At 35.7% G+C, this 23,607-nt stretch overlaps 2 protein-coding genes across 2 annotated transcripts in view; one reads left to right on the top strand and one right to left on the bottom strand.

Annotated features, from left to right (window-relative positions):
* Positions 1-20,734, bottom strand: part of LOC131778409 (tetratricopeptide repeat protein 21B) — a 28,524-nt gene extending 7,790 nt beyond the window's left edge. Inside the window, exons 1-30 of the mRNA XM_059094812.2 lie at positions 20,596-20,734; positions 20,328-20,457; positions 19,309-19,586; positions 19,082-19,173; positions 18,875-18,914; positions 16,895-16,951; positions 15,913-16,013; positions 15,559-15,643; positions 15,315-15,413; positions 14,696-14,788; positions 10,725-10,824; positions 10,094-10,191; positions 9,628-9,735; positions 9,214-9,306; positions 8,251-8,380; positions 7,937-8,022; positions 7,569-7,640; positions 7,198-7,318; positions 6,702-6,799; positions 6,385-6,449; positions 6,176-6,265; positions 5,870-5,953; positions 5,333-5,405; positions 5,066-5,176; positions 3,440-3,492; positions 3,263-3,348; positions 2,663-2,789; positions 2,231-2,296; positions 1,353-1,455; positions 1,018-1,128 (exon numbers count right to left, since the gene is read on the bottom strand). Of these exons, the coding sequence (XP_058950795.1) occupies positions 1,018-1,128; positions 1,353-1,455; positions 2,231-2,296; positions 2,663-2,789; positions 3,263-3,348; positions 3,440-3,492; positions 5,066-5,176; positions 5,333-5,405; positions 5,870-5,953; positions 6,176-6,265; positions 6,385-6,449; positions 6,702-6,799; positions 7,198-7,318; positions 7,569-7,640; positions 7,937-8,022; positions 8,251-8,380; positions 9,214-9,306; positions 9,628-9,735; positions 10,094-10,191; positions 10,725-10,824; positions 14,696-14,788; positions 15,315-15,413; positions 15,559-15,643; positions 15,913-16,013; positions 16,895-16,951; positions 18,875-18,914; positions 19,082-19,173; positions 19,309-19,586; positions 20,328-20,457; positions 20,596-20,622 (2,877 nt within the window). The 5' untranslated portion in view covers positions 20,623-20,734. The remainder of the gene's footprint in view (positions 1-1,017; positions 1,129-1,352; positions 1,456-2,230; positions 2,297-2,662; positions 2,790-3,262; positions 3,349-3,439; positions 3,493-5,065; positions 5,177-5,332; positions 5,406-5,869; positions 5,954-6,175; positions 6,266-6,384; positions 6,450-6,701; positions 6,800-7,197; positions 7,319-7,568; positions 7,641-7,936; positions 8,023-8,250; positions 8,381-9,213; positions 9,307-9,627; positions 9,736-10,093; positions 10,192-10,724; positions 10,825-14,695; positions 14,789-15,314; positions 15,414-15,558; positions 15,644-15,912; positions 16,014-16,894; positions 16,952-18,874; positions 18,915-19,081; positions 19,174-19,308; positions 19,587-20,327; positions 20,458-20,595) is intronic.
* Positions 20,735-20,797: 63 nt separating this feature from the next.
* Positions 20,798-23,607, top strand: part of LOC131778417 (coiled-coil domain-containing protein 12) — a 3,979-nt gene continuing 1,169 nt past the window's right edge. Inside the window, exons 1-5 of the mRNA XM_059094828.2 lie at positions 20,798-20,903; positions 21,099-21,163; positions 21,780-21,871; positions 22,598-22,659; positions 23,055-23,089. Coding sequence (XP_058950811.1) covers positions 20,808-20,903; positions 21,099-21,163; positions 21,780-21,871; positions 22,598-22,659; positions 23,055-23,089 — 350 coding nt within the window. The 5' untranslated portion in view covers positions 20,798-20,807. The remainder of the gene's footprint in view (positions 20,904-21,098; positions 21,164-21,779; positions 21,872-22,597; positions 22,660-23,054; positions 23,090-23,607) is intronic.

The raw sequence follows: 23,607 nt of genomic DNA, 5'->3' as shown, positions 1-23,607 counted from the left end.
CGTGAGATGTTCTCAGATATGCCCTTTATGTTTGGTGTAGTGGCTGTGGTCGTAGAACTTGCGTTGTCGCTAGTTTTGGTAGTAGTAGTAGGTCTGTGAGTGTTACGTTGGATGAAGTCTTCGCTGTAGTTGTTCTTTGAAAAGACACGGTTAAGGTACTTGTTCTCGTCGGATAAGCTGTCTGTCGTATTACATACTAATTGCGCTCGTCGGGTAAGAGTCCTGACAGTAGTGGCTTTGTGTGATGTCGGGTTGTAGGATGACTCGTCCAGTAATCTGTCGGTATGTGTCGGTTTCCTGTAAACTGTTATCCGTAGTGAATTGTCGTCACGGCTTACCAAGCAGTCTAGAAAAGGTAGTTTACCATTTTCTTCGACCTCTCTAGTAAACTGTATGTCAGTGTTTTGTTCGTTAAGGTGGTGGTGGAATGCGTCGATTTCGTTGCGTCGTACGGCGGTAAAAGTATCGTCAACGTAGCGTAACCAAAGTGGTATCGTCTGTCGGCAAGTAGAAAGGGCGCTTTCTTCGATGTTCTGCATCACAATTTCTGCTACAACAACAGAAACTGGAAACCCCATAGCTGTACCGTGTAACTGTTTGTAGTGTTTGCTGTTGTACTGAAAGTAAGTTGATGTCAGGCAAAGGTTTAGTAAGTCCATAATGTCCTCTGTCGGTAGCGGTAGAGGGTCGGTAGATTGAAGGATAGCAGTCTCAGTACATTGTAGTGCCAGTTGAAGTGGAATACTTGTAAAAAGTGATTTCACGTCAAATGACACTAGCTTGTAGTCGTCAGGTATCTGTACAGTCTTAGTGGCGTTAATGAAGTCCTCGGTGGATTGTAGTTTTCGTCTGGATTTGTCGGTGAGCGGTTGTAGTATTGTCGTTAGGTACATGGACAGCTGGTATGTCGGAGAACCACAGAAGGAAACAATAGGTCGCAACATGTCGCAACATGTTACCCCCAGGTTCAAACCATTTACTGCATTTAGTTTTTTTGTACACAGCAGATTTACTTACCACTGTTGCAGCATCATTTTCAGCATCCATCTTAAGAAGCTGAACACATTGTTGCTGGCAGGCATCTAAATCATCCACAGTCAAATAAAGTCTGGCCAGTGCTAACATGGACTGCAAGACAAAACAGAGAATCAGATTAGAGTATGACGGTCACCAAGTACAAGAAAACAACATGTCTTGCACTTTGTTTGTTACTCACTCACCATCTATCTCTATCATTCTATATCTATCTGCCGGTCATTGTTGTTAAGTAAGTGTCAACTTGACAACTAGGCTTCACTTTACTTTAATACTCGGATATTACTTGACTAAAAAAAACTGTTTGTAATACTTACTGGTACATGTGTTTCATCATATGTTAGTCCCTCTTTGTAGAAATTTATGGCTTTCTCAAATTCTCTGGCAGTAGTAGACAATTCTGCCATTTCAGCACAGATTCTGTCAAAGCATATTTCAATATGTTGAGGCATATAAATGTGCAGTCACGCATACCATGAGGGAAAAATATTATAGGGGATTACACAACACCTTTTGAAAAAAAACTGGGACTGGTATGTGTTTGTTTGCTTTAAGGAAATTTGTTTTACCTATAAATGAAACAACTGTTTGAACCTTTACTAAAAATAACCTGAATTAAAGCTCCATGAAGGTTCTAAAAGTCTTGCTTGTGATTATTAACAAGTGTTGTGGAAATAAGTTAATTATTATGTTTGAGTATTGTTCCCTATTGCACCCAGTTTCAGTTACATAAATTGACCTCCTCTTCCCCTAAACACTCTGACAGATGCCTTAATTTGCACTAAAATACAAATAGATCTTATCAAAAAATGACCCTGTTTTCACAAAAGAGTTGTAGGAAGCCAACTGCCGTTTACAAAGAAACACTCATTTCAGTCTGCACTTCTTTATCATACCAAAAAAACAAATTTTACATGAAAGAAATTTTTAAGTAAGTTTATGCCAAAGAAGTCCAGCTTCCTACAACACATTAATGAATTTCTGAAAATAAACTTGGCATTTTGGTATCTCTGGGAGATACACATGTAATGTTTAGAGGAAATGGGATCAAGTACATTGTTATAGTAAAAGAATTTGGAATTTGGAAAGCAAAGTAACAACGTTTCAATGGGTTAGTGGTGTCACTCTTTCCATTCTCCAATTCTACCACCACAGGGTCTGATGGTACCATAAAGATAACAAACTTTTAACTTACTTTGCAGCCTGCAATTTTTGTGCTTTGACAGCATCTGGTTGTTCCACCCCGACTCTTCTTAAAACCCTGGAAGTGTTATTAAAATACAGAGATTTTATTTCTAATATTTACAAAGGATCACAAGCTACTACCACTTCGATGAACATTAGGTTAATGGAATTGTTCATTAACAATTTCACACATTTCTTTGGTACATACAAATGCAAAACATTGAGTAACACATCTTAGAAAAAGAGACTTTGATTTGGTGTATGTTGCTTTTTCATCATATTGACAGGAGAGTCAGTGTGTTTCCTTTCAACTAGCTTGTAGCTTCCAAACTTACACTTGTAAGCATACATTTCAAAGTCTCTTGCAGCATTACATATTCCATATTTCATAACTGCTCAATCTTGCAGGGCCCTTTCCAAACCTTTTCTCACTGCATCTCACCTGGTTTGAACCTCCTTGGCCCTTGTGAGTGTCTTGAGGGTTTCTTCTGCATTGCCTGACTTTTGATAAACATGAGCCTGAAGCTCTAGGAGTCGAGCCTCTTCCATCAGAGATGGAAGGTCATTAGCTGTATTAGAATAGAGAGGGAGGGAAAGGAATTGCACCAGGAATAAATTGCATTTCTGAAGAAGATGCTCAGTAGATAAAGAAAAGAAATCTCTTCCTAAATTTAAAGCCAACAGCTGAAAGTGCACCTTTCCTTTAGCTTCTCAACACAAGTATTTATCATGAAAATTATTTACTAGTCAAGAGTAACATTTTTGTATCAAAATAGGATAACTGTATGAGATCCAAGCAGCTACATGCCTATTTTTACTCCACTGTTTCTTGGAATTTCATGCAGACACATCTTACAATGCAAATTAAGTACACATTTATGTAAGTTTGAAAATCCCTATAAACCTCTAACCTATTTTCTTGGTGTCAAAATAAGTCAAGTGACCTATTTCTCAGTTTGTCCATGTTGTTGAACTCAATCAATATCATTAGCATCAAAATTGGAAATACGGTTTAAAAAATAACAGGCTTAAAGGTGTTTACCTTTTTCTTGTTCCAGAGCCAACTTGATGACCTTGTCTGACTTTTCATAGTTTTTCAGCTTTAGATACAGCTCAGCAAGATCATACCTAGCAAAGGAAAAACAAAAGGGAGATAATTCACATAGATGGCATAAACCACCAAACTAGCCTATATATGTGATCCAAAGTTTTGACTAACCTTAAAAAGTTTTGCTGTCCTGATTTTAAAGCAGCTTCATAGTAGTTTATGGCCTACAAAAAAGCATCAGAATCAAATATGATAACTTGACACAGCATATAATACAAATCATATAAGGGAAATAAATTCAAAAATACATTCAAAGCTGTATTGAGTGGTCACTAATAGGGAATGGCAGGGTGACCACTCATTAGAGGTTGACTGTGTAATACAAGTTTTTTACAAAATGGGTATTTGAAAAAAAAATATAAAAAGCCCTAACCCTAAGGATAATTGACTACTAAGTGTACAAAACCTTGCTGAAAAATAAAGTTAAACATTGATTTCCGGAGACAAACATGGATTAAATACATTTGAAAGATTTTTTTAGCTTTATTTGAGTGGTTCCACTGTAAATGATCGTTCAATACAAGTGGAAGACAATACAAGGAGGCCATTGGGACTCAGTCAAGGGTGGCCATGACTGCTTAACGAAGGTGGTGATGGCTTAATAGAGGTGAAAATTGCAGTGTTTAAGCGGAAAGAATTTCAGGACTTTGACAACTGACTACTTAATACAGGGAGACCGATTAATGTAGTGCCACTTGATACAGGTTCAACTGTGTACAAACATGCCACTAAGGGTAGATTAAGCTTCAGACAATCATTCTTCATCCCTAAAGAAATTTACCTAACAGTGACAGAATTGCACTGCAAAAACTGCCATTTTTAATCTTAGTCAGCAACCTGGCCACTTCCCAATAACACAACAGAAACTAGCCCCTTCTTTTTTTTATTAAATTTTGGGAAACTGTTTGACTAAGCACTGTCTTTTAGCTTTAAGTACAAGTTGTTACATGTATGATAACAAAAGTGGTAGCTGTCAGCGATCCAAACTTTGCATTTCCTGCCAACTAGGTTGAACTCTGTTATGTCATGCACAAAAAAAAGGTTAATCAGTTTCAAAATGGCAGCATTCTATGTCACATTTTAAGTAAAGTTACTGAAATTCTTGAACAGCAATGTAACACTTTGGAATCCCAAACCACAGTGAATTTAGAAAATCATATTAATCCTGGAGCCTGGTTCTCCTTCCAGTCATATCATTCCATCAAACACCTAGAGTGTGACTATTGACATCACAATCATTTGAACTTTAACCTTTTAACTCACATGAGTGGCCAAGACAGAATTTCTCCTCACAATATCAATGAAATACCAAGCAGGCAAGTGATGAGAATAAAGAAAAATATTAACAAGAGGATTATTAGTTGATCCAAAACCAAATTCTCTAAACATCACAAGAACTATAGGGCAGATGTTGTGTAAGGAGAATTACTTATGATATCTTGGGAGTTAAAGGGTTAAAATGTGAGAACATGCATTTAACCTCACAAAAATTCTGAATACAAACTAAGGCATTGTAACTGATGTTCTCATGGCTCCAAAGTCAAATTCTGCAACACCACACAACAACAACCAACAACAACAGGAACAGTCTTACTTCTCATCAAACCACAGCAATATAACCATATTGTTTTACAACTGAAAACATTTTGATAATTTTTTTCTTCCGTTAACTGGTTTTCCGTTTCTCTTTCATTACTTTTGTTAAAGCCATCACCAAGAGAACTGCCCATACCATACCTTGCCATAGTGGTGTGTTTTCACCAGTGCTTGTCCTATTTTGCTTGCCAATGCTCCATCTCTTGGGTTTCGTTTCAGGGCTGTCTCATAAACTTCAATGGCTTTCTCAGGCTTAATGTGACAAAAAAACATGATAACAAGTGATACAATATTGTATTTCCATAGAACATTCTTCCAAAAAGCTTAATAACTTTCACAGTACAAAAGTTCTTCCCCATCCACATAAAGCCGACATATTTAGCTTCTCAAATAAGGTTACTAGCTTACCTCCTGAATACTCATATAGGCATCTCCCAACAGCAGACAAGTGTGAGGACTAGGGTTCTTATCAACAAGTTCCCTGCAGTATGTTAAATTAGATTTATATTTAGGTTTACTGCACACATTCAAATATGTTTCAATTCCTAGTTGTAGTGAAAACTGTTTACAAGAGTGTAGACATCATATACCTTGCTATCATGCTATCCAAATAGCATTTTCTTAAAATTCATTCATTGACATTTACTTTTCACTTTTTCTACCTAGTTCATGCAGGACAATCAAAGATCAAAGATAGACAAGAAAAAAAGTATTTTGGATAAAAAGAGGGAAGTTTTCCTATCGTACATGAAAACCCTTTGTATAAACAAAAGGGCTCAAGAGTTAACACAATTACAGACAACAAATAAAGAAACCACCAATATTTGTGATATATAACTCAAAGACAATTCACATGTGTTTCTTTTACTACAGCCAACATTAATAAGTACAATTTCAAATGAAATTTTTGGTTGGTGATTATGTGAGCCTGGACTGAAAACTGACCTGTAAACACTTGCATACAATCGCTTGTCTTTGCGATGATGTAAATATATTTCTGCCATCTTCTCCTTTGCCTTGATGTAGTAACTGCCAGAAGAAAAGAAAATAAATTACTTAAGATATCAACCACTCAATCTATAAAAATTGAAAATGAATCAAGTTTTTTATTGTAAATTCAAGAACTTAAGTTATTCACAAAACACTTTATATAGAAGGCACCATTGTACAATAACAAAAATCAAAGAAATTACACTTGTCTACTGGTTTATTCGATACATTTTTTCAAAATTTAAAGAATAACTTAGAAACCTTTGCTGTGGAGTGATTTGTCTAAGTATAGTCAAGGCTTGCTCTGTATCACCATTCTTTAACACAAGGTCTGCATTGGAAATCTGAATCCTGACAACAGAAAAAAAAATCCCCACCTTTATGTGAGATAACTCTGGATATTAACCAAATTTCAAATTAAAGTATCAATCATTACTTCTTTGTTGTTGTTTTATGCCTTCTCAGTTTACCTGACTTCTTCTGGGGTGCCAGTGAACTCATGTAAAGCATCCTGCATGACTTTAGTAGCCTCATGCTACAAAGAAAAGAGGAAAAAAACAAAAAAATTGAATGTTTTTTTTTTATAGAATCACAAAGTGGAAGTCTAGAGAGGAATACCTCCAACCTATGGTGAACTGTGACTTAACATCACAGTATATGAGTACAATTTGATGCAGTGGACAAAAGGCTTCTAAATGTCAAGCAACACAAAGTAAAAGGTAGGATAGATCAATTGAGCCTTAGAGACTTGCTGATGTGGCGAGGTGTTTGTTCAAAATTTCTTTACCAATTGTCCAGCCTCCATATGTGCATCAGCAAGTTCAAGGAATACAGCAGCTCTATCACTGGCAGTTATTGTTGTTTTCTTGCCTTGTGCTTTGGAGACTACAAATATACAAAAATGAAAGAAGAAAAATGCTGATTAAGAATTAAAAGCAAAGTGATATGCATACAGCATTCACTCCCAAGATTTTATTGGTAATTCCTCCTACCATCTGCTGTACAGTTCTTCCTGTCATCACAGTTTGCAGAATTTCAATTTATTTCAACTAACAATCCCTAATCACTTGTGTGACTGATATTGTTGTGCTATTGCAAGAAGGATTCTGTCTTAGTCCCTCACAGGAGTTAAAGGGTTAACCAAATTCACAAACTAAGGAATTTTTTTATTATCATAGAAATATGTTTATCAACCACGTGAATGATTATCATCTAATGCCTCTGAAATGCAAAGGTTTTACAACATTGCTACCTATAAATATTCTTAACCAAACAAATATTACCTGCTTTTTTAACTCCTGGAAGATTCATGGCAGCATGCATGGTGTTAACACTTTCCTCTGGATGACCCATCTTTCTCTGCACTCGGGCTTTTATCAAATGATATAGTGGATGGTTCCTCACCTAACAAACCCAAATTGAAGATAAAACATGTTTTCCATGTAGTAGTCATTTTAAGTTTTCCAATTATAAAAAGCTTTCATTTTCCCCATCCACACTCATTTTCACTCAAGGTTTAGATTTGCAACAACAATACTATATTTCCCAAAAACCTAAACATGGCAACAAATGTAGTAGCTACATGTGCACGCATGAAGTGGTAAAGATTATTGGAACTGATTAAGAATGTTATGCTTTCATGACACAAGCTCACCTCAAAGTTGTAACTAAGCCCCACTTCAAGTGACTGCTCAGACAGTTTGAAGTTACCTTGCAGAAGGTGAATCTGTTGATAGCATACGGAAAAAGAAAAGTGTCATAACTGTTTAGAAAATGCATGCATTATAACTGTCTTCACAGAATTATGCAAACCTAGTGATTTTCATCTATATATGGGATGTGTTTTTTTGTAATGACCATGAGTTAATTGTACTCCAAAAGTGAAGCCCCTCAGACAATGTATTATAGACTAACTAAACCAATACAAAATTCTGATTTACCACAATAAGTGATATTTTCTTTACTTCCTGGTTCCAGAGGTCTTACAAAAATACCCTTAAAAAAACAAGAGCATCAACTAACTTGGGCCATCAAAAGATGTGCATCAGAAAATGTTGGATCTTGGTCCAAACAATGAGTCAGCATGGCTTTAGCAGCATCAGTTTCTCCTGGAAGAAAAGCACAATGTCCATAGAATTCATGGGTTATAAGGTAGTGGGTTTAATGTACCACACACAGTTTGTTATAACCGAGTGAGATGGAATTACAAATAATAAAATTCATTCAACCAAAAATAATATCTAGTGAGTTGCCACACTTCCACCCCATTACCACTGTTTTTGCCTCTTTTCTTTTAAATCTTTTTGCTGTTTTCCTTTGCACAATCAAATTCTTACCAGATAAATACTTGACTTTAGCCATTAGGTACAAGCCCTCCAGTAATCCAGGAACACTTTTTGTCAAAGGATCCAACACAGCTGCACAGCGTTTGAGAAGTGGAGGAGGAGGCTGACCAGGGCTTTGAGCCTGACAACAGTTTGAACCACAATCAAAAACTTTAAAAGGGCTTAAGGTTACTGTATTTTAGGACATGTTTGCCCATTCTTCTCATATGATGAAGGCAAAGTCAGCTTATGAGTGAAATGTCCCATTTTAGTGGACCTTACCTCAGTTTTAGTGGCATATATGGCATGACTAGGACATTTACAACTACAGTAACTCCACCCTGGACTCGATGCCAGTCCATTGCAGGGCTATCCCTACATGTTTTGTTAGGTTTCCATGGCAAATTGCCACAGAAACTTGACAAAACAGTTTTAGTACATACCACACAAGTGAATGGTGCTTTTAGTGCATGCTGACTGTGCAGAAGTGAATAACAAGTATCATTCACCTCCAAGCAGCTGTAAAGACAATTTACATCATTGTAAAGACAAAAAGAGTTTAATTTCCGACTATTTTTCAGTATTTTGGGAGAAATGTTATTTACCATTTTTTGGTATCTGTGTGGTACATACTAAAACAATCATTCACCACAGTGTCTGTGAAAGTGGTGGATGTTTACCTCACCACTTCACAGCTTGGTAAATATCCACCAAAGCGTCTCTGCCAAGAAAACAACAGAAAGACCTTGCCAAAAAGCAAACCGGGCCCTTCAAATTGGAGTCTGGCCCTCCAACTTTCAGGACACCAAATTTCTCAAAAATTTTGCTCATCCATATCCATTTTGGCTTTTCTGTGTTTCAAATTGACCTTCACTGTAAAGGCATCCAATAAATTAAACTTAACTATTCAATTATACATATTATGTACATGTATCAGCAATCTGCAGACACAAATTCTATGGTTGAGAAACTTACTTCAGTGGGAGCAAATATGAGGTAGTCATTAATCACTTGAAGAAGAAAATCTGGGTTCAAGCAGTAGAAATACTTTACACCAAGGGCAAGACCCTGGAAAACAAAAGCAACAAAAACTAAAAATCTGCAAGCTAAAAGCTAAAGCTCAAAATAGGTTAATTATTATATAACTTCACAAGCTACTGAACTGAATGCGGTCATCTTTTCCCAGCATCTGTCTGATTGCAGCTCATTTGCAGAATATATATGCACAACTCCCAGTGAGCTAACAGTGCTTCCTCAAGAGTTTTGACAAAAATTTTTTACATCAGTAAATTGTTAGCAGTTATACAACTCATAATGAGTCATCTACTAAGCAATTTTATTTACAATGACAATACTTCAAGTGTTACACTGTCCATTAGTTCATCTAACCTTAAGAGAGGAAAAATGTGCATCAATGGTTTCATTTAGAAGGGTGATGACTTCCTCAGCTGGCTTGTTTTTCTGCCTTTGAAGTACAGCACTCAGGTATGATAGCTCCTGTGGAAACACAATTGCTTTCATATTTGCTCCATTTAATAGGAATAACTGCATGCCAGGTTTCATCTTGATTCAAATAGCCACTATGGGTGAAAATGAAATTACCCTTAAGAATAATTTTAACCACAGTAAGGTGATTTTGGATGTTCTTTGTTAAAGAAGTTCAATAACCCATCTCAAAATAGGACATGACAAATCTGTAATACTCTAAAACCATCTGGATCTAATCTAGTATTAAACTGCAAAACAACCAGCAAAATTGTTGAGGTTTTTGCTACAAGAATAGAGGTCAAGACAGAATATCCAAAGATCAAGAATTTTTGGAAACACACTCCAGTTAAAACTACAGGCAGCTTACAGATGACTTTCCAATAGATTGTTGTATTTCATTCAGGAACTCTAACTGCTGCTCAGCATCCTCAAGCTGTCCATCTATCAGCTGACACCTGATTATCCCTGACACAAAAGACACAATGCTTGAATTACTTTGTGAACATCATCTGCTGGACTTTCATGAATGTTTGCCATAATAAGCCTTTGTCAATGTTTATTAGGTCATAAAATTGTCTCATAAACCCTTCATCAAGAATGTTTTTTACCACACTGGCCTACAACTTTTTCAGTTGCTTTTGTGAAATACATGTGAGATGCACGACTAGCATCTGCCTAAGTTGAGCCATTAATTAAAGCTTTGAAATAAAGTACACTCTAGATGAATACCTAACACATTTGGTGGTTGGTAAATTTTGTAAGTTTTTCATTTTCCTGTTTCCACCTCAATTCTCTCAAAATGAAACCCTCCTTGATAGCCACTGATGCACCTACCTGTGGAATAAATATCCTGACCTTTTGCTTTTTAAATGGTATACTGAACACTTGTAGGGAGTCTATAGTTACAGTTTTCTTACAAATCCTTGTCTACTTCCATGAATAAATTGATACTCATAAATGGCCTTCTCAAAATGAATGCGAAGTGAAACATCATTCACCTGTCAGTGCTGGTACACTTGTTTCATCAAGCTTCATGGCAGTGCGGAAGGCTTTCATTGCCTCTCGGTTGCGGTGACATAAGATGAGCTGATTTCCAAGCTGTGAACCCAAAGTTAAAAAATTTTGTGTTAGACACCAAATTAAATTCCATTTACACTCAATGTGACACATGGTGGTCTATTGGTTAGCATGCTACACTCCAAATAAAGAAGTCTGGGTTTGAGCTCAATGCAGTTTTATTTTGTTGATTATAAAGAGTGAAATGATCAAGTGATGACTTTACAAAACATTACAGAGAAACTTTAAATCAGTATTTCTAATGATTTAATTTCAATTTTTTCTAAGAAAATTTTTTTTTCCAAAATTTGAGTTTCAAAACCCAGTGATATACTGGTACAGTATTTCATTCCTTCCTGCTGGGTGCTGGCCAAAACATAGCTACTACTGATTTGTTACCTTACACATTCCACTCAAAAGCCACTTTATGGTAAACCATATTGCAGTAATGGAAGGCACTTGATATGCCAATTTATAGCAATGTATAACAACTATGGATGGAGAGCAGAGCAAAAATGGCTGCACTGAACTTTCTAAACTTTTGTTTTATCCCATTTATTTGGCTTGACTTTTTAAGCAACAAACGTTTGAGTGAACTTTTTCTCCTAAAGTTTAACCATCTCAACCATGTTACATACTCTCGTGTAAACACAAATATCGACCAATATAAGCACTTATGAGCCATGAGTGATGCTCACACAAGCTCACTCACTATACCAACCACCTCACCTTTCTTGCAAGGTGTATTAAGAGCCATATCATTTGAATTACAGTTCAACTCGCCAACGCCAACTTGCCGACATATAAAATTGAGTAGAAATGTCCGCGAGTTGGTCTTCAATCCAGTACAACTTCTTAGAAGTCAAACATATAGAAAAGCAAAATATCTTAAGCAAAAAAACAATTTTTTTTCTTCCAACAAAGTCTATAAGAATCTCATTGCAAATAAAGCAAGGTAAACATTACCTATGACTATAAAAGCTTCAGACGCAAATGAGTTATTGTGTGACAACAACTTTTTAAAGAAAACTTGGCTTTCTGGACAAGATCGTCAGTAAAAAACAATTCTTTTCATTTCCAACAAAGCTTATAAGGATCTCAAGGTGAATAAAGCGAGGTGAACATTGCCAATGACCAAAAAAGCTTCAGATGCTACAGAGTTATTGTGTGACAACAACACTGTAAAGACTCATCATGTCACTTGAAGTTGTACTGGATTGGAAATCAACTCGCCGACGTTTCTACTTGATTTTATACGTTGGTGAGCTGGCTTTGGCAAGTTGAACCGTTGGCAACTTGACTGGATACCTATCATTCCTCGAGACCTTTGGGTCCCACCACCAGTACCAACCAAAGGGGCTTGTAGAGTAGCTGAACTAGCCTTCAAAAGGTTCCTTAGGGAACAAATACGACTAACTCAGAGAGCTAAGGGAGATGGGAAAAAAGAGACTGAGTCTATTGCTAGGAGCATAACAGCCGCTCTTTTTGCAGATGAGGCCAGTGAAATACTTGAAAAAATCAGAGTTAATACCCAAAGAATATTTAACACCACTAAAGATAGACAACAATGCAAGTTTCTGAAACTTGTCCACGGGAAACAAGCTTCTGCTGTTTCTAATGTTGACCACCACCTCAAGTTGACAAAAACAAATTGGTAATTAACTTATCTTCACACCCCCTTAGCAATACCAAGGTATCATTACTAAAGAAAGGGTTGCAGAAACTCCATCCAACATCCCAGCCATTGAAAAAGTTGCCAAAGTCAAGTCAGCAATAAGAACGCTTGACTCAGAGCAAGCAGACACTGTAAGACAAACTGTAAGCAGTATCCTTTGACAGGCCAAACCACCCAAGTCTAACATCACTAAGGATATGCGAGAAGCCCTTAAGAATCTAAAACAAGACGACACTCACTATCCTGCCAGTGGACTAAGACTGCACTAGTGTAGTCCTAGACACAAACACATACTTCAACAAAATGAAAACGTTACTTGAAACATGTCTGTACCATCTCCTCAACAAAAACCCAACCAACCAGCTAAGCTGTAAACACACTGACGAGCTTCTCAGCTTGAAACAAAGTGTGCATCTATCAGAAACCATCAACAAGAAGATCAAACCTAGGCACAAAAAGCCACCTAGGATCTACAGCTTACCTAAGATACACAAGCCCAACATACCGTTCAGACCAATTGTATCATGCTTATGATTTGTCAGCATACTTATTAGCCAATATCCTTTCCCCCTTGACAGGGAAGTCAGACTACTCAGTTATTAACTCTAGGCACCTCATGTCAACCATCAGTCATGAGAAAGTACATGATAATGAGGTCATGGTATCTTTTGACATAGAATTGTAGTTTACAAATGTACTTATTGAGGGTGCAGCTCAAGACACATCGGGAAAACTAGAGAATGATGCTGATCTTGCTACCCGCACAAATTTAACACCTACACAAAATGCCGACCTCTTGAATTTCGTCTTAAGATTGACATATTTCCAGTACAACAGATGGATTCATGAATAGCAAGACAGAGCTGCTATGGGAAGCCCTCTTTCTGCAGTTATAGCTAACATCTACATTGAAGAATTTGAGGAACAGGGGATAGCAAATTAAAAGCGACTTACAAACCTAAGATCTGGAAATGATATGTAGATGATACTTTCACAGTCTCAGACCAGGACCATGTCAACAGCTTTTTACAACATCTAACCAGTCAACAGCCTACTATTCATTTTACCATGGAAATTGAGAAAGATAACACCATTCCTTTTCATGAAACAACAGTTACAAGGGACTCAGACAGTCTTCTCACTACCACAGTTTACAGAAAGCCCAACCACACTAACCAGTACCTAGCCTATGATTCACACCACCTTCAGTCAGTGAAGTGTGGTATTGTTAAGTATCTATACCAGTGAGCCAAACACCTTACAATGAAACTGTCAGTTACCTCTAAGGAAAAGAAACACTTGAATGTCATCAATACTTGTTTCTGATGGTTATCCTTCTTCATTTATATGAAAACTCGCAAAGACAACAAGGGTAACAGCACAGTTCTCCATTACATAGAGGGTGTATTTGAGGTTTTTTGCTGCTGCCTACAACATCAAGGCATATGGACCATTTTCAAGTCTGACACAACACTTAGGTCTCACTTAGTATGAAACAAGAAGGTGCCATTTACAAGATCTCATGTGAATGTGGCAAAGTGTATATCAGCAAAACAAGGAGATCAATGTATAAAGGATAAAGGAACATGACAGAGACATACAGTTTTCTCGTACTGTGGTTTCAGAGAATGCTAACAAAATGGGGCATATTCCTATTTGGAGCAAGGTTAAGTTTATTGATCATGACTCCACTGGTACACATTTTAGGTGACAGATCGATGAGGCTATCCATATATAAGACTTCATCCCAACAACATTAATAGGAATAGTGGAATCAAAATTGCCGAAGCTTGGATACCCATGATCAAACAATACAACAGCCGATCAATGAGGACTTATGAGGGAAAACCATCTAACAACTGGAATAATAATGAGGATCAAAATGCACCAATGGCAGTGAACCAACTTGCTACAAATAGTGACATGTAAACAATAGACCTCATCACCTGATGAACACTTGCAGTACTGCAGTTGAAATATTGCAATCAACATCCAAAGTGACTCCATCATGAGACAAATGAAGAAAGTTCATCTCCTATCCTAAGAGCACTCATGATCATTATCTCAAAATCAGTTGTCTTTTTAATTTTTTAACTTACTGTGCATGCAGAACTTTTTAGGGGTACTTAGGATGAAATTCTTCCAATTAACACAAAAGTAAACTGTACATTAGATATACAGCATAGCCCATAATAGCTGCTGCCTTAACCGCAACTACTCACATGTACATGTACTTACTTCTGTCTGAAACTCTGCACTGTTAGGAGCAAGTGATTGAGCTCTTTCCACCAGTGTCAGTGTCTGTTGCAACACTAAATCATTTCTGCCACACTGAAAACAATAAAATGTGTTAATTACTAACTGAAAAAAACTTCTCTTCATTATCAAGCACATCAAATATTTACAGGACCTTTGCAAAAGCATCAAACTAAAATCAAATATTTTTGGCAGGGTTTGACAAATTCTAGGTCTCTATTTGTGCATACAGTCAGATGAAGGATTACAAAAAATTCAGTACAAGTATATTTTCCCATGACATGTGGGTGTTTTCAAGTTTAGCTTGGTTTGGAACTGTAGTTTTTCCTTTTGTTTTTGTATATGAACATGTTATAATGATGTGTCTGAAATTAAGGAAGATTAAAATTTTAACTAGAGAAGAAACCTTTCAGTTATATTATTTATAATCAAATCAGCAGTAATAAATGATATTTTATCAATAAATTTGTAACAGCTTTCCTCTGCCAAGACCACCAACCAATACATGGAGGGAGATTCATGATTTAACAAAGAATAGAAATTATTGTTATAGAAATTTCTAAGTGTTTAGCTTGATAAACAATATACAGTAGTAACATACCAGTCTGCTGACTGCTTGGGACAAATCATGATATAGATAAGAATTCCTTGGTTCACATCTGTCTACCATCTGAATTAATTCTCCTAGCCTGTCTGAGGCCTGAAACAAAGATGTCACATCTATTTAAGAACAACCTAACTTTCTTACCAATTTAATGGTAGACCACTAACTCTGACTAGTGAGTCAGTATTTAGATTCATTTTTTTATAAAAAACTTAAATAAAGTAAGAACTTCTTTTTTCACCTCATTATACTTTCCATCTCGACACAGTGTGTAGAGAACAACCATCCGCTGTGCTTCTATACAGTTTCTGCTACTATTCAGGGCTCTAAAAGATAAATCATTATAACTGAATCATGGTAACAAATGACACACAGACTGATCTTTGAAATCTCTCCTTTGTTACTTTAATTTCACTCTAAAATATACAACATATTTTCAAATCATTAGAGAGAAAAGCATATAGCTGCATTGTACAAGTTTTCATGTACTTAGAAGCCCTATAGGGAACATAATTTAGGATCCCTAATTAAATGATTATATACATTTTTTCCACCAAAGAGATGCATATTATATTATCTGCTGGTTCTTGTCTACCTCTGAGCTGTCTCCAGTGTTTGGTCCCAGTCTTGCAGAGCAAGCTGTAGCTTCATTTTTTCAATCAGAGCAGGTATGAAGTCTGGATATCCTACCACAGCCTGTAAAAACAGTTCAACTGGTTGATATGTGTAAAAAATGGATCACAAAAAATCTTGCTTCCTCCCAAACAAGGTGATTATACCACTCAAGGACTTATTTTTAAAATAGAGGAAAAAACAAAAGCAAATGCTGGTAGTTTTTAATTGGGTATTGAAAAGCCAAATCCAAAATAATCCCAGCAACCAATCATAACAAAGTTTACATTATTATTAGCCAATGAGAACTCAAAATTGAAAAAAAGCTAACTGGTTCAGTGTGGGACAATACAAATGACCAAGTTATAGTTATTTTTAGTTTTGCATCTGTTTGGTGGAGAGGATGGCACAAGTGCTCTGGACCAGTTGCAGAGCAAAGTTAAACAAACCCAACTGATCCTAGATTACTATTGATACTCAACTGGAAATTAATTTATTCATAGTAATACCAAAACAATTATCCTACTCAGGATCCACAAATATTTTATAGTAATTAACTCCCTCAACTTTGTCTCAGGGACCATTCAACAATATTCACTTTGCCTTCAGCAAACAAATTTCTTCAGCAGTAAAGTAATTGTGAGCAGTCCTTTTCTTTCTATTATGACAATTTCACCACTTAAACCACTGCAAAAATTAGTTATTTAACTTTGGAACAAATATCTTCTTATTTACTTTTTTATAGTTTTTCCTAAATTTGTTTTAACTGTGAATGATTAATTGTAGCTAGTTATTAACAGATGAAGAGCTACTTGTTGGAAATGGTGTTAATAACTTGTTGTTATTATTATCAAATTATTGTTATCATTATTATTTTATTATTATTACTACTAATGATTGAATAGGTCAGTTGAAAGTGGTGTCAAATGATTGCTTTGTTAAAAAAATTTGAAACACATACTTACCTGATTGATGAGTTCCAGTGCACCGCTGAAATTATTTTTTGTCTCTAAGTACTTTGCCTTTTATCATGTATAAAGAAAAAAAATCTACCTTAATTTTTACCAAAAGTATGGAAAAGTCATTTATCTTTCCTTCACATTGTTTTCCATCTATTTTCTCATTATTCATTTATTTATGGGAAAAAAAACAAAGAAAATTCAAATGTATAAGTGCATAGACAATGTGAAAGTGTATGATTTACTTGAAAATAAGGTGCATAAAAAAACTATAATCAATGCAACTATCAGTGTTCTTCCACAAACAATTAATATATGTTATTCACCACCTGGGAGGTCCATATTGGGAAAAACTGTGCCTGAGGTCTTGATACTCAAGACAGAGGGCACAGTTTGTCCCAATATGGACTGACCTAGGATGGTAAATGACATTTTAATTAATAAAAGCTAAGTTTTCCGTTTGTCTCACGATGTAGTCATGTGTGATGTAGATTGCAACCTTTCGAGGCAATGAGGTCGACTGGTCATGCGTGATCTTATAAATCATGATGCTCTGCTGTGATTAATTGTTTGTCAACAGCTCTGATTGGTGCATTTTGATCCTTGTTGTTCTGCCATTTCAGAGCATGCCTACAATTACACCGGACACAAGCCACTCTGGAACGAAGTAAAGTTTATTGATCATGACCCTTATTACACGCACAGGGTCAAAGAGGCAATTCATATAAGACTTCACCCTAACAATATCAAAAGGGATAGTGGAATAGAAATTCCAGAAGCTTGGATGCCCATGATCAAAAGACATAACAATGGGAGAGCCATGTGACAGTGGACTGCTGAGGGAGCTAATCACAGAATGTACAGTAAGGATCAAAATGCTCCAATCAGAGCTGTTGAAAAACAACTAATCACAGCAGAGCATCATGCTTTATAAGATCACACATGACCAGTCGACCTCATCGTCTGAAGAAGACTAGCAGTATGCAGTCGAAACGTTGTGATCTACATCACACATGACTACATTGTGCGACAAACAGAAAACTTAGCTTTTATTGTTATTCACCACAATGAATATCACAACCTTTTCTAACATTTTAATTTTTTTCTAACACGTAACAAAATGCTTTCCAAAAGAACCCCTAATGATTTAGGGCTGCAATTATGGCAAGATCCTCCATATGAAGAACAATTTTTGAGCAAGTAGATAAAAGAGAAAATAAAGTTGTACATAAATTCAAATGTACTTTTGAAGTTTTGAGAGTCTGCTTGTTTGTTTCCTGCAATGGCATGTGTAAATTTTTACTCTCTTCCACTGAAAAACTGAAGTCAAATTCTAGCAAATCCTAGGGAACTTTAATGCAACTTTAAGTCATCTAATTACTTGGGTTTCTGTTGTGAAATGTAAAAAATATGTCCAAATTCATGGGACTTGCAAAGAATCAGCAAAAGTATATTTTTAATATTAGAACTCAAAACTTTGCTCAACATTTTACAAAAAACAAATTGATTGATGTAATTGTTAACTGCAAAATCCTCTTGTTTTAACTTTCTGAGTTGCTTTTTGAGAAGGATTATCAATTTAAATTGTTTTTTGGCTTCTTTTATTCCATCTGAAAAATACATTTGGTATCACAAAAATAATTCATTTGGAAATCAATTTTTACAGAAAAACCAAAGAAATTTGAGAGAAAGAGAGAAGAGAAATTTGATAAGTTATTTATTGGCTAAAAAGGTTGTGACAAAAGTCTTTGCTTAAAAATGCTGCCCAGCTGGCGAACCAAAGTTTATTTACATAAATTTACAACCAAGCTAGTGATGTACAGGCCATACAGTGGATAAGATACTGCCCAGTGTGAGTGGGCTGGATGAGAGAATACTTTCTGAACTCTGTACCAATCAGATTGCAGGATTTGTAGAATACCCCTCCTTACTCATCAAGAAAAAAATACTGCATGTTAGCATTAAAAACTAGTTTACTTTTCTGACCTTTCCAAGTAAAGCATCCAGATTTTTAACAACTTCAGACCTATTGAAATTAAGAAAAAAAAATTCAAAAAAGAAGTGTGATCAATTGAAAGAAGAGCTGAGAATAACAGATGAATATGCAACAGCTATACGTGGTCAATCAGAAATCATCTTAAGTATGGTAGAACTAGTACCACATTAGCACTTTCTTAACTATCTACCACTAACCCACTGAGTATTTCATCAAACATTTTGATGCTCTTTTTGGCATAGGAGTCCTTTCCACTGGTTATGTCAATCCAACCACGCAAAAGAAGGCCCTGAAATTAAAATCAATAGTAGTGACTTTCATAAATCTACTGCCACAGTTCCCTTCTTCAGCAAAGATTGTTACAAAGGAATATATGCCAGTGTCATAACAGAGCAAGACATTGATTGACAAACTTGTTGATTACCTCTTTATTATTACTAGCCATTTTGATCATTCTGTCCACATACTCTCTTGCCTTGTCATGCCGTCCTGTATGCCAGAGAAACATTCCACCAAAAAACAATGCCATTTCACCGCATGACTGCCTATCCTGACGAAGTTTTGCCTCCAGCTCTTGAACTGCTTCTCTGTCAACAAGTTTAGCTTTCTTGTGTGCATGAATGAGTGCCATGGTGGCACAAAGTAGGACATCAGGCTTTTCTTTGATTACTTCCAATTCCCTTATTGCCTCAGAGGCTCTCTCTGAGATTAATAAAAGGAAAAATAATTAGACTTCATCACTATGGTCAGTCATGGTGGTGACAAATGAAAGCAGAGATTTTTCAACTACTGGATTATATCCTTTCACAACAAAATCTACTAAAGCTTTAACTTTTATGTGTATGTATCAAATATGGGTAAGATTTCTGCACAGTCTATTGTTTTCTCTACTGTTTTCTTTATCCAAGAACTGAATGCATAATGAAGTAAGGGGCTGTGTGAAAGTCTTACCCAAATAAGCCAATCTACAACTATACTAGCCTAGGCTTTATACAATTTACATTTCCTGTCTTTCATTATCAGTGGTCTTTTAAAATGTTCCACCTGATGAACCACTTAAATAATGTCACCTTCCTCATATTACACATTGAAGTACTAATTATTTTTTAAAATCTTTTTTGTCACCAAGATACCTTTACTGCACAAACAATGATCAATTAATTACCAGGAGGATTGAAGTAATGTGACAACCTATGACCTAGTACTGGCACACTGCTAAGCAGACAGGTTATTTTTCAAAAAATAACCTTTAAAAAAGGAACACTTTAAATTTGATTATCTTCCTAAATTCTGAATATTAAAATCAGCAGGCATGATTGATGTCTCCTTCCTTAAATGACGAAAAAAACTTAATTTACACACAAGGAAAATACAGCCAATTCATGAAGGCTGAGACAATTATAGACCATGTATGTTATCATATAAGTCACTAATTAGTCACACCTTCCATTAAAACTCCAAACGCCTTCCAAAATATCAATACTGGATCGTTGCCATACTTCTTCAAGCTCTCCAGACACGAATTCTGCAGATGTCTGTAGTATTTCTCGCGACAGTAGTAGTTAATATAAGCCTTTAAAATAAAACCAAGTTTAAAAAAAATACATTTGCCGTTTATTCCAACTAAATAAGCTTATGGCAACCGTGGCAACAAGATATACGCTTCAGTCAAATTGTTGTTTTCAAGTCACCTTCCCGCAGCTATACTTACCAGAGTAACTGTATCACTTGAAGCCATTTTGTATGTCTTCTGCAACTAACTCGTAAATCTCTTTAGAATAAATATTACTTGTAGGAGGGAATTATGTTCTTAATTTTAATGTGTTTTGGTTACCAGACATCCGCCATATTTTGACCGGCCAAAATATTTCCCATGAAGCTCTGGTGAATCCCATAAGACTTTGTGGGTTTTCAAAAGTCAATATGGCGGCTGTAGAGGGCAGCCTGGAGGAAGAAGCTCTCAGGCGAAGAGAGCGGTTAAAAGCCATGCGAATCAAAAGTGGATTACCGGAGCAGCAGGTGCTTGATACATTATGAAAGTTTTATTTTTTCTAATATTTCTCTTCTCAGTATGAATTAAACAACTATCACAAATTGTTATCCCTCATTCATCTACAGTAACGGATCTAAGACTTAAGATTTTACATTTTACGAGTCTGAATTTCACACTAAAAGCAAATACGGCGGTTTAATTTGTACTATTCCTCACAACAGACTTCTACCGATAGCGACTCCACGAGAGGAGAGAAGCGATCTCTGGAAGAGTCATCTCAACTCATGTGAGTACTTTTGTAGATCAGGCGTCCTTGTTGATTGTCTCGTCTAGGAGAGCTTCGGGAAAGATGTTATCATACAATTTTTGTCTCTTTCTCGTAAACCGTAATACCCAGAAGAATTTATTCAAATAATCAATCGAACTGAGCGAATGATACTGGTTTTCAAACTGCCTGAAGAGTTATATTAAATCTGAACTATTCAGTATACAAAAATCCTTAGTAACTTTGGTCAACTCTTCTCTTGTGCTGTTGATGTAAAGAAGTCAGGTATAGGGAGGGCTAAAGAAGGAATGACAGTGATCGAGTTTTTTCTTTCTTGTTTCATTATTTAAAATTCCATTTCATTTTGAATCTAAAAACAGTGATTTCATTATATATCATTACGCATATTTTTCTTTTTCTAGCACTCTTTTTTAGGTCTTACATCACTGTTTTGTTACACTATGTAATTGTCACCTTTGCACTTGCACAGCATGCACAACTATGCAATTAACATAAGCATGAGCTTCGCACTCTGTATAAATTATAATGATTTCGTAATGAATAAAGTTGTAAGACTCGACATGGAACCGAGAAAATAACAGTTTGATTATCTTAGTTCTTGTTAACTCTTTTATAGACCTCCAACTAGGTTGATTAAGTTTAGAAACTATCTGCCTCGTGATGAGACCTTGAAAGAAAAGAAAATACCAAATACAAAACCTCTTTCAGGTGTGTTTCTACTATTTTAGCTGTGTGTGGTGTTTCTGGTCTCTTTCCTCCTTGATCAGAAATTTCTGTGTCAGATATTTTCCAAGTATTAAATGGATAAATGAATATTGACATGTGGCAATTGTATCCTGGTGATGCTTTATCTAATTGGTCTTGATTCGTCAGCCAGTTGACCTGAAAAATTATTGTTGCATGTATTTTTAAGGGATTGTCTAAGAAAATGTAGCTGGGGGGAATTAAGTGCGTTAAAAAACTGTATGATTGTTTGTTCATTGAGAATAATTTAGCCTAAAATTTACAAGATTGTGACTACAATCTGTGATAATCTTCTTCATTGGTACCATTCTATTTTTATTTTTTCTGGGTTCAAAATGGCAAAATTCAGAAACTGTAAACATCAGAAATAATAATGAATGCTTTTGTGCTCAAAGGAAAAACCCAATTGGGCATCAGAAAACTAAGCCACAAATGAAAATGGTAATAGGTTTGTGGTTTAGTGATTTTCTTATGTGTCCTGAACATTATTGTGATTGGTCAATACAAAACTGACTTGTCAGACTCAAAGCAAAGTATAAGCCTTTGTATTTTCTTCTTTCAACTGTTTGATATCAGAATTCTTTTGCTTTCTTCAAGTCATTTGTATTTTTTTATTGTGGCAATACTGATACAGCTCCTTTTTAGAACTCATTTGATATTTGTGTCTTGGGCTCTTATTTTATCTCACAGTTGAAGATGAAGTGCAAGAGCACCTTGAGAAAGCAAAGGCTGACAAAGTTATAGAAGAAGTGGTAAGGAAAACCACAGCTTAACATAGAATGAACACATGTCTTGAGATTTAAAGGGCAGTGTACTTGTTATGTTCCTTCAACATGTACATTTGTAATATTGATCCTTTACTATCTGTCACCCTGAGATCAAGAAGTATGGGAGGTTAATTTATCAGTTGTTTATGGCTTATTTTTGGGATGGAGGATAGAGAAAATTTGAATCAAACTTCACCCAACAGGTAAGTTTCAAAAACAAGGAGAAGGAAAATTTACTAACTACAATTTGCAACACTAGCCCTACAAATGATAAGGAGAATGCTGATTTGAATGTTTACTTCTCTATATAAAATGTAAAATGGCAAGCATTTCCTTGTAAAAATATTCAACAACTATCTTTTTTTTTGCTTATTTTACAGGACCTGGCCAACTTGGCACCAAGAAAGCCTGACTGGTTAGCTCTGATTTTTTTGTTTTGTTTTTTCCTTTTTGTTTAGTTTTAAGACCTGAATATGGCTCTTTGATGCGTTTCCTCTGTAGTATTTTAACAAACTCGCCCAAAATGAATTTGAAACTCCTGGCAAAAAACCAAAATCAGCCAACTAGGTGATGAATACTTGTTAAAGAAAACAAGGGAAAACATTTTGTTGTATTACTCTGAGTGATCTTGATGAACTTTTGTGTTTTGGAATTCAGATAATAACAATTGTCAAAAATCATTGATCCCTGGTCTGCTATGTAGGGGAACTTCAAGACTGCATCTTTTGCTTTATATTAAGATGTGATCTATATTTGAAAGATTTTTGAAATTCATCATGGCAAAGTTTTCCTTAAGACACAATTGCTCCTGAACATATTTGGATTGCAATGTTTTGACAGCATTTTTTGCACAATGTACAGTGTTTAAAAAAATTGTCATCTAAGTCCTGCAACTAGCAATAACATTTATTGATTTAGAAAGTTATATATACC

This window comes from Pocillopora verrucosa, chromosome 10 (assembly GCF_036669915.1).
Source record: "Pocillopora verrucosa isolate sample1 chromosome 10, ASM3666991v2, whole genome shotgun sequence".
Lineage (NCBI taxonomy): Eukaryota > Metazoa > Cnidaria > Anthozoa > Scleractinia > Pocilloporidae > Pocillopora > Pocillopora verrucosa.
This window is presented reverse-complemented; position numbering and strand designations above follow the sequence as displayed.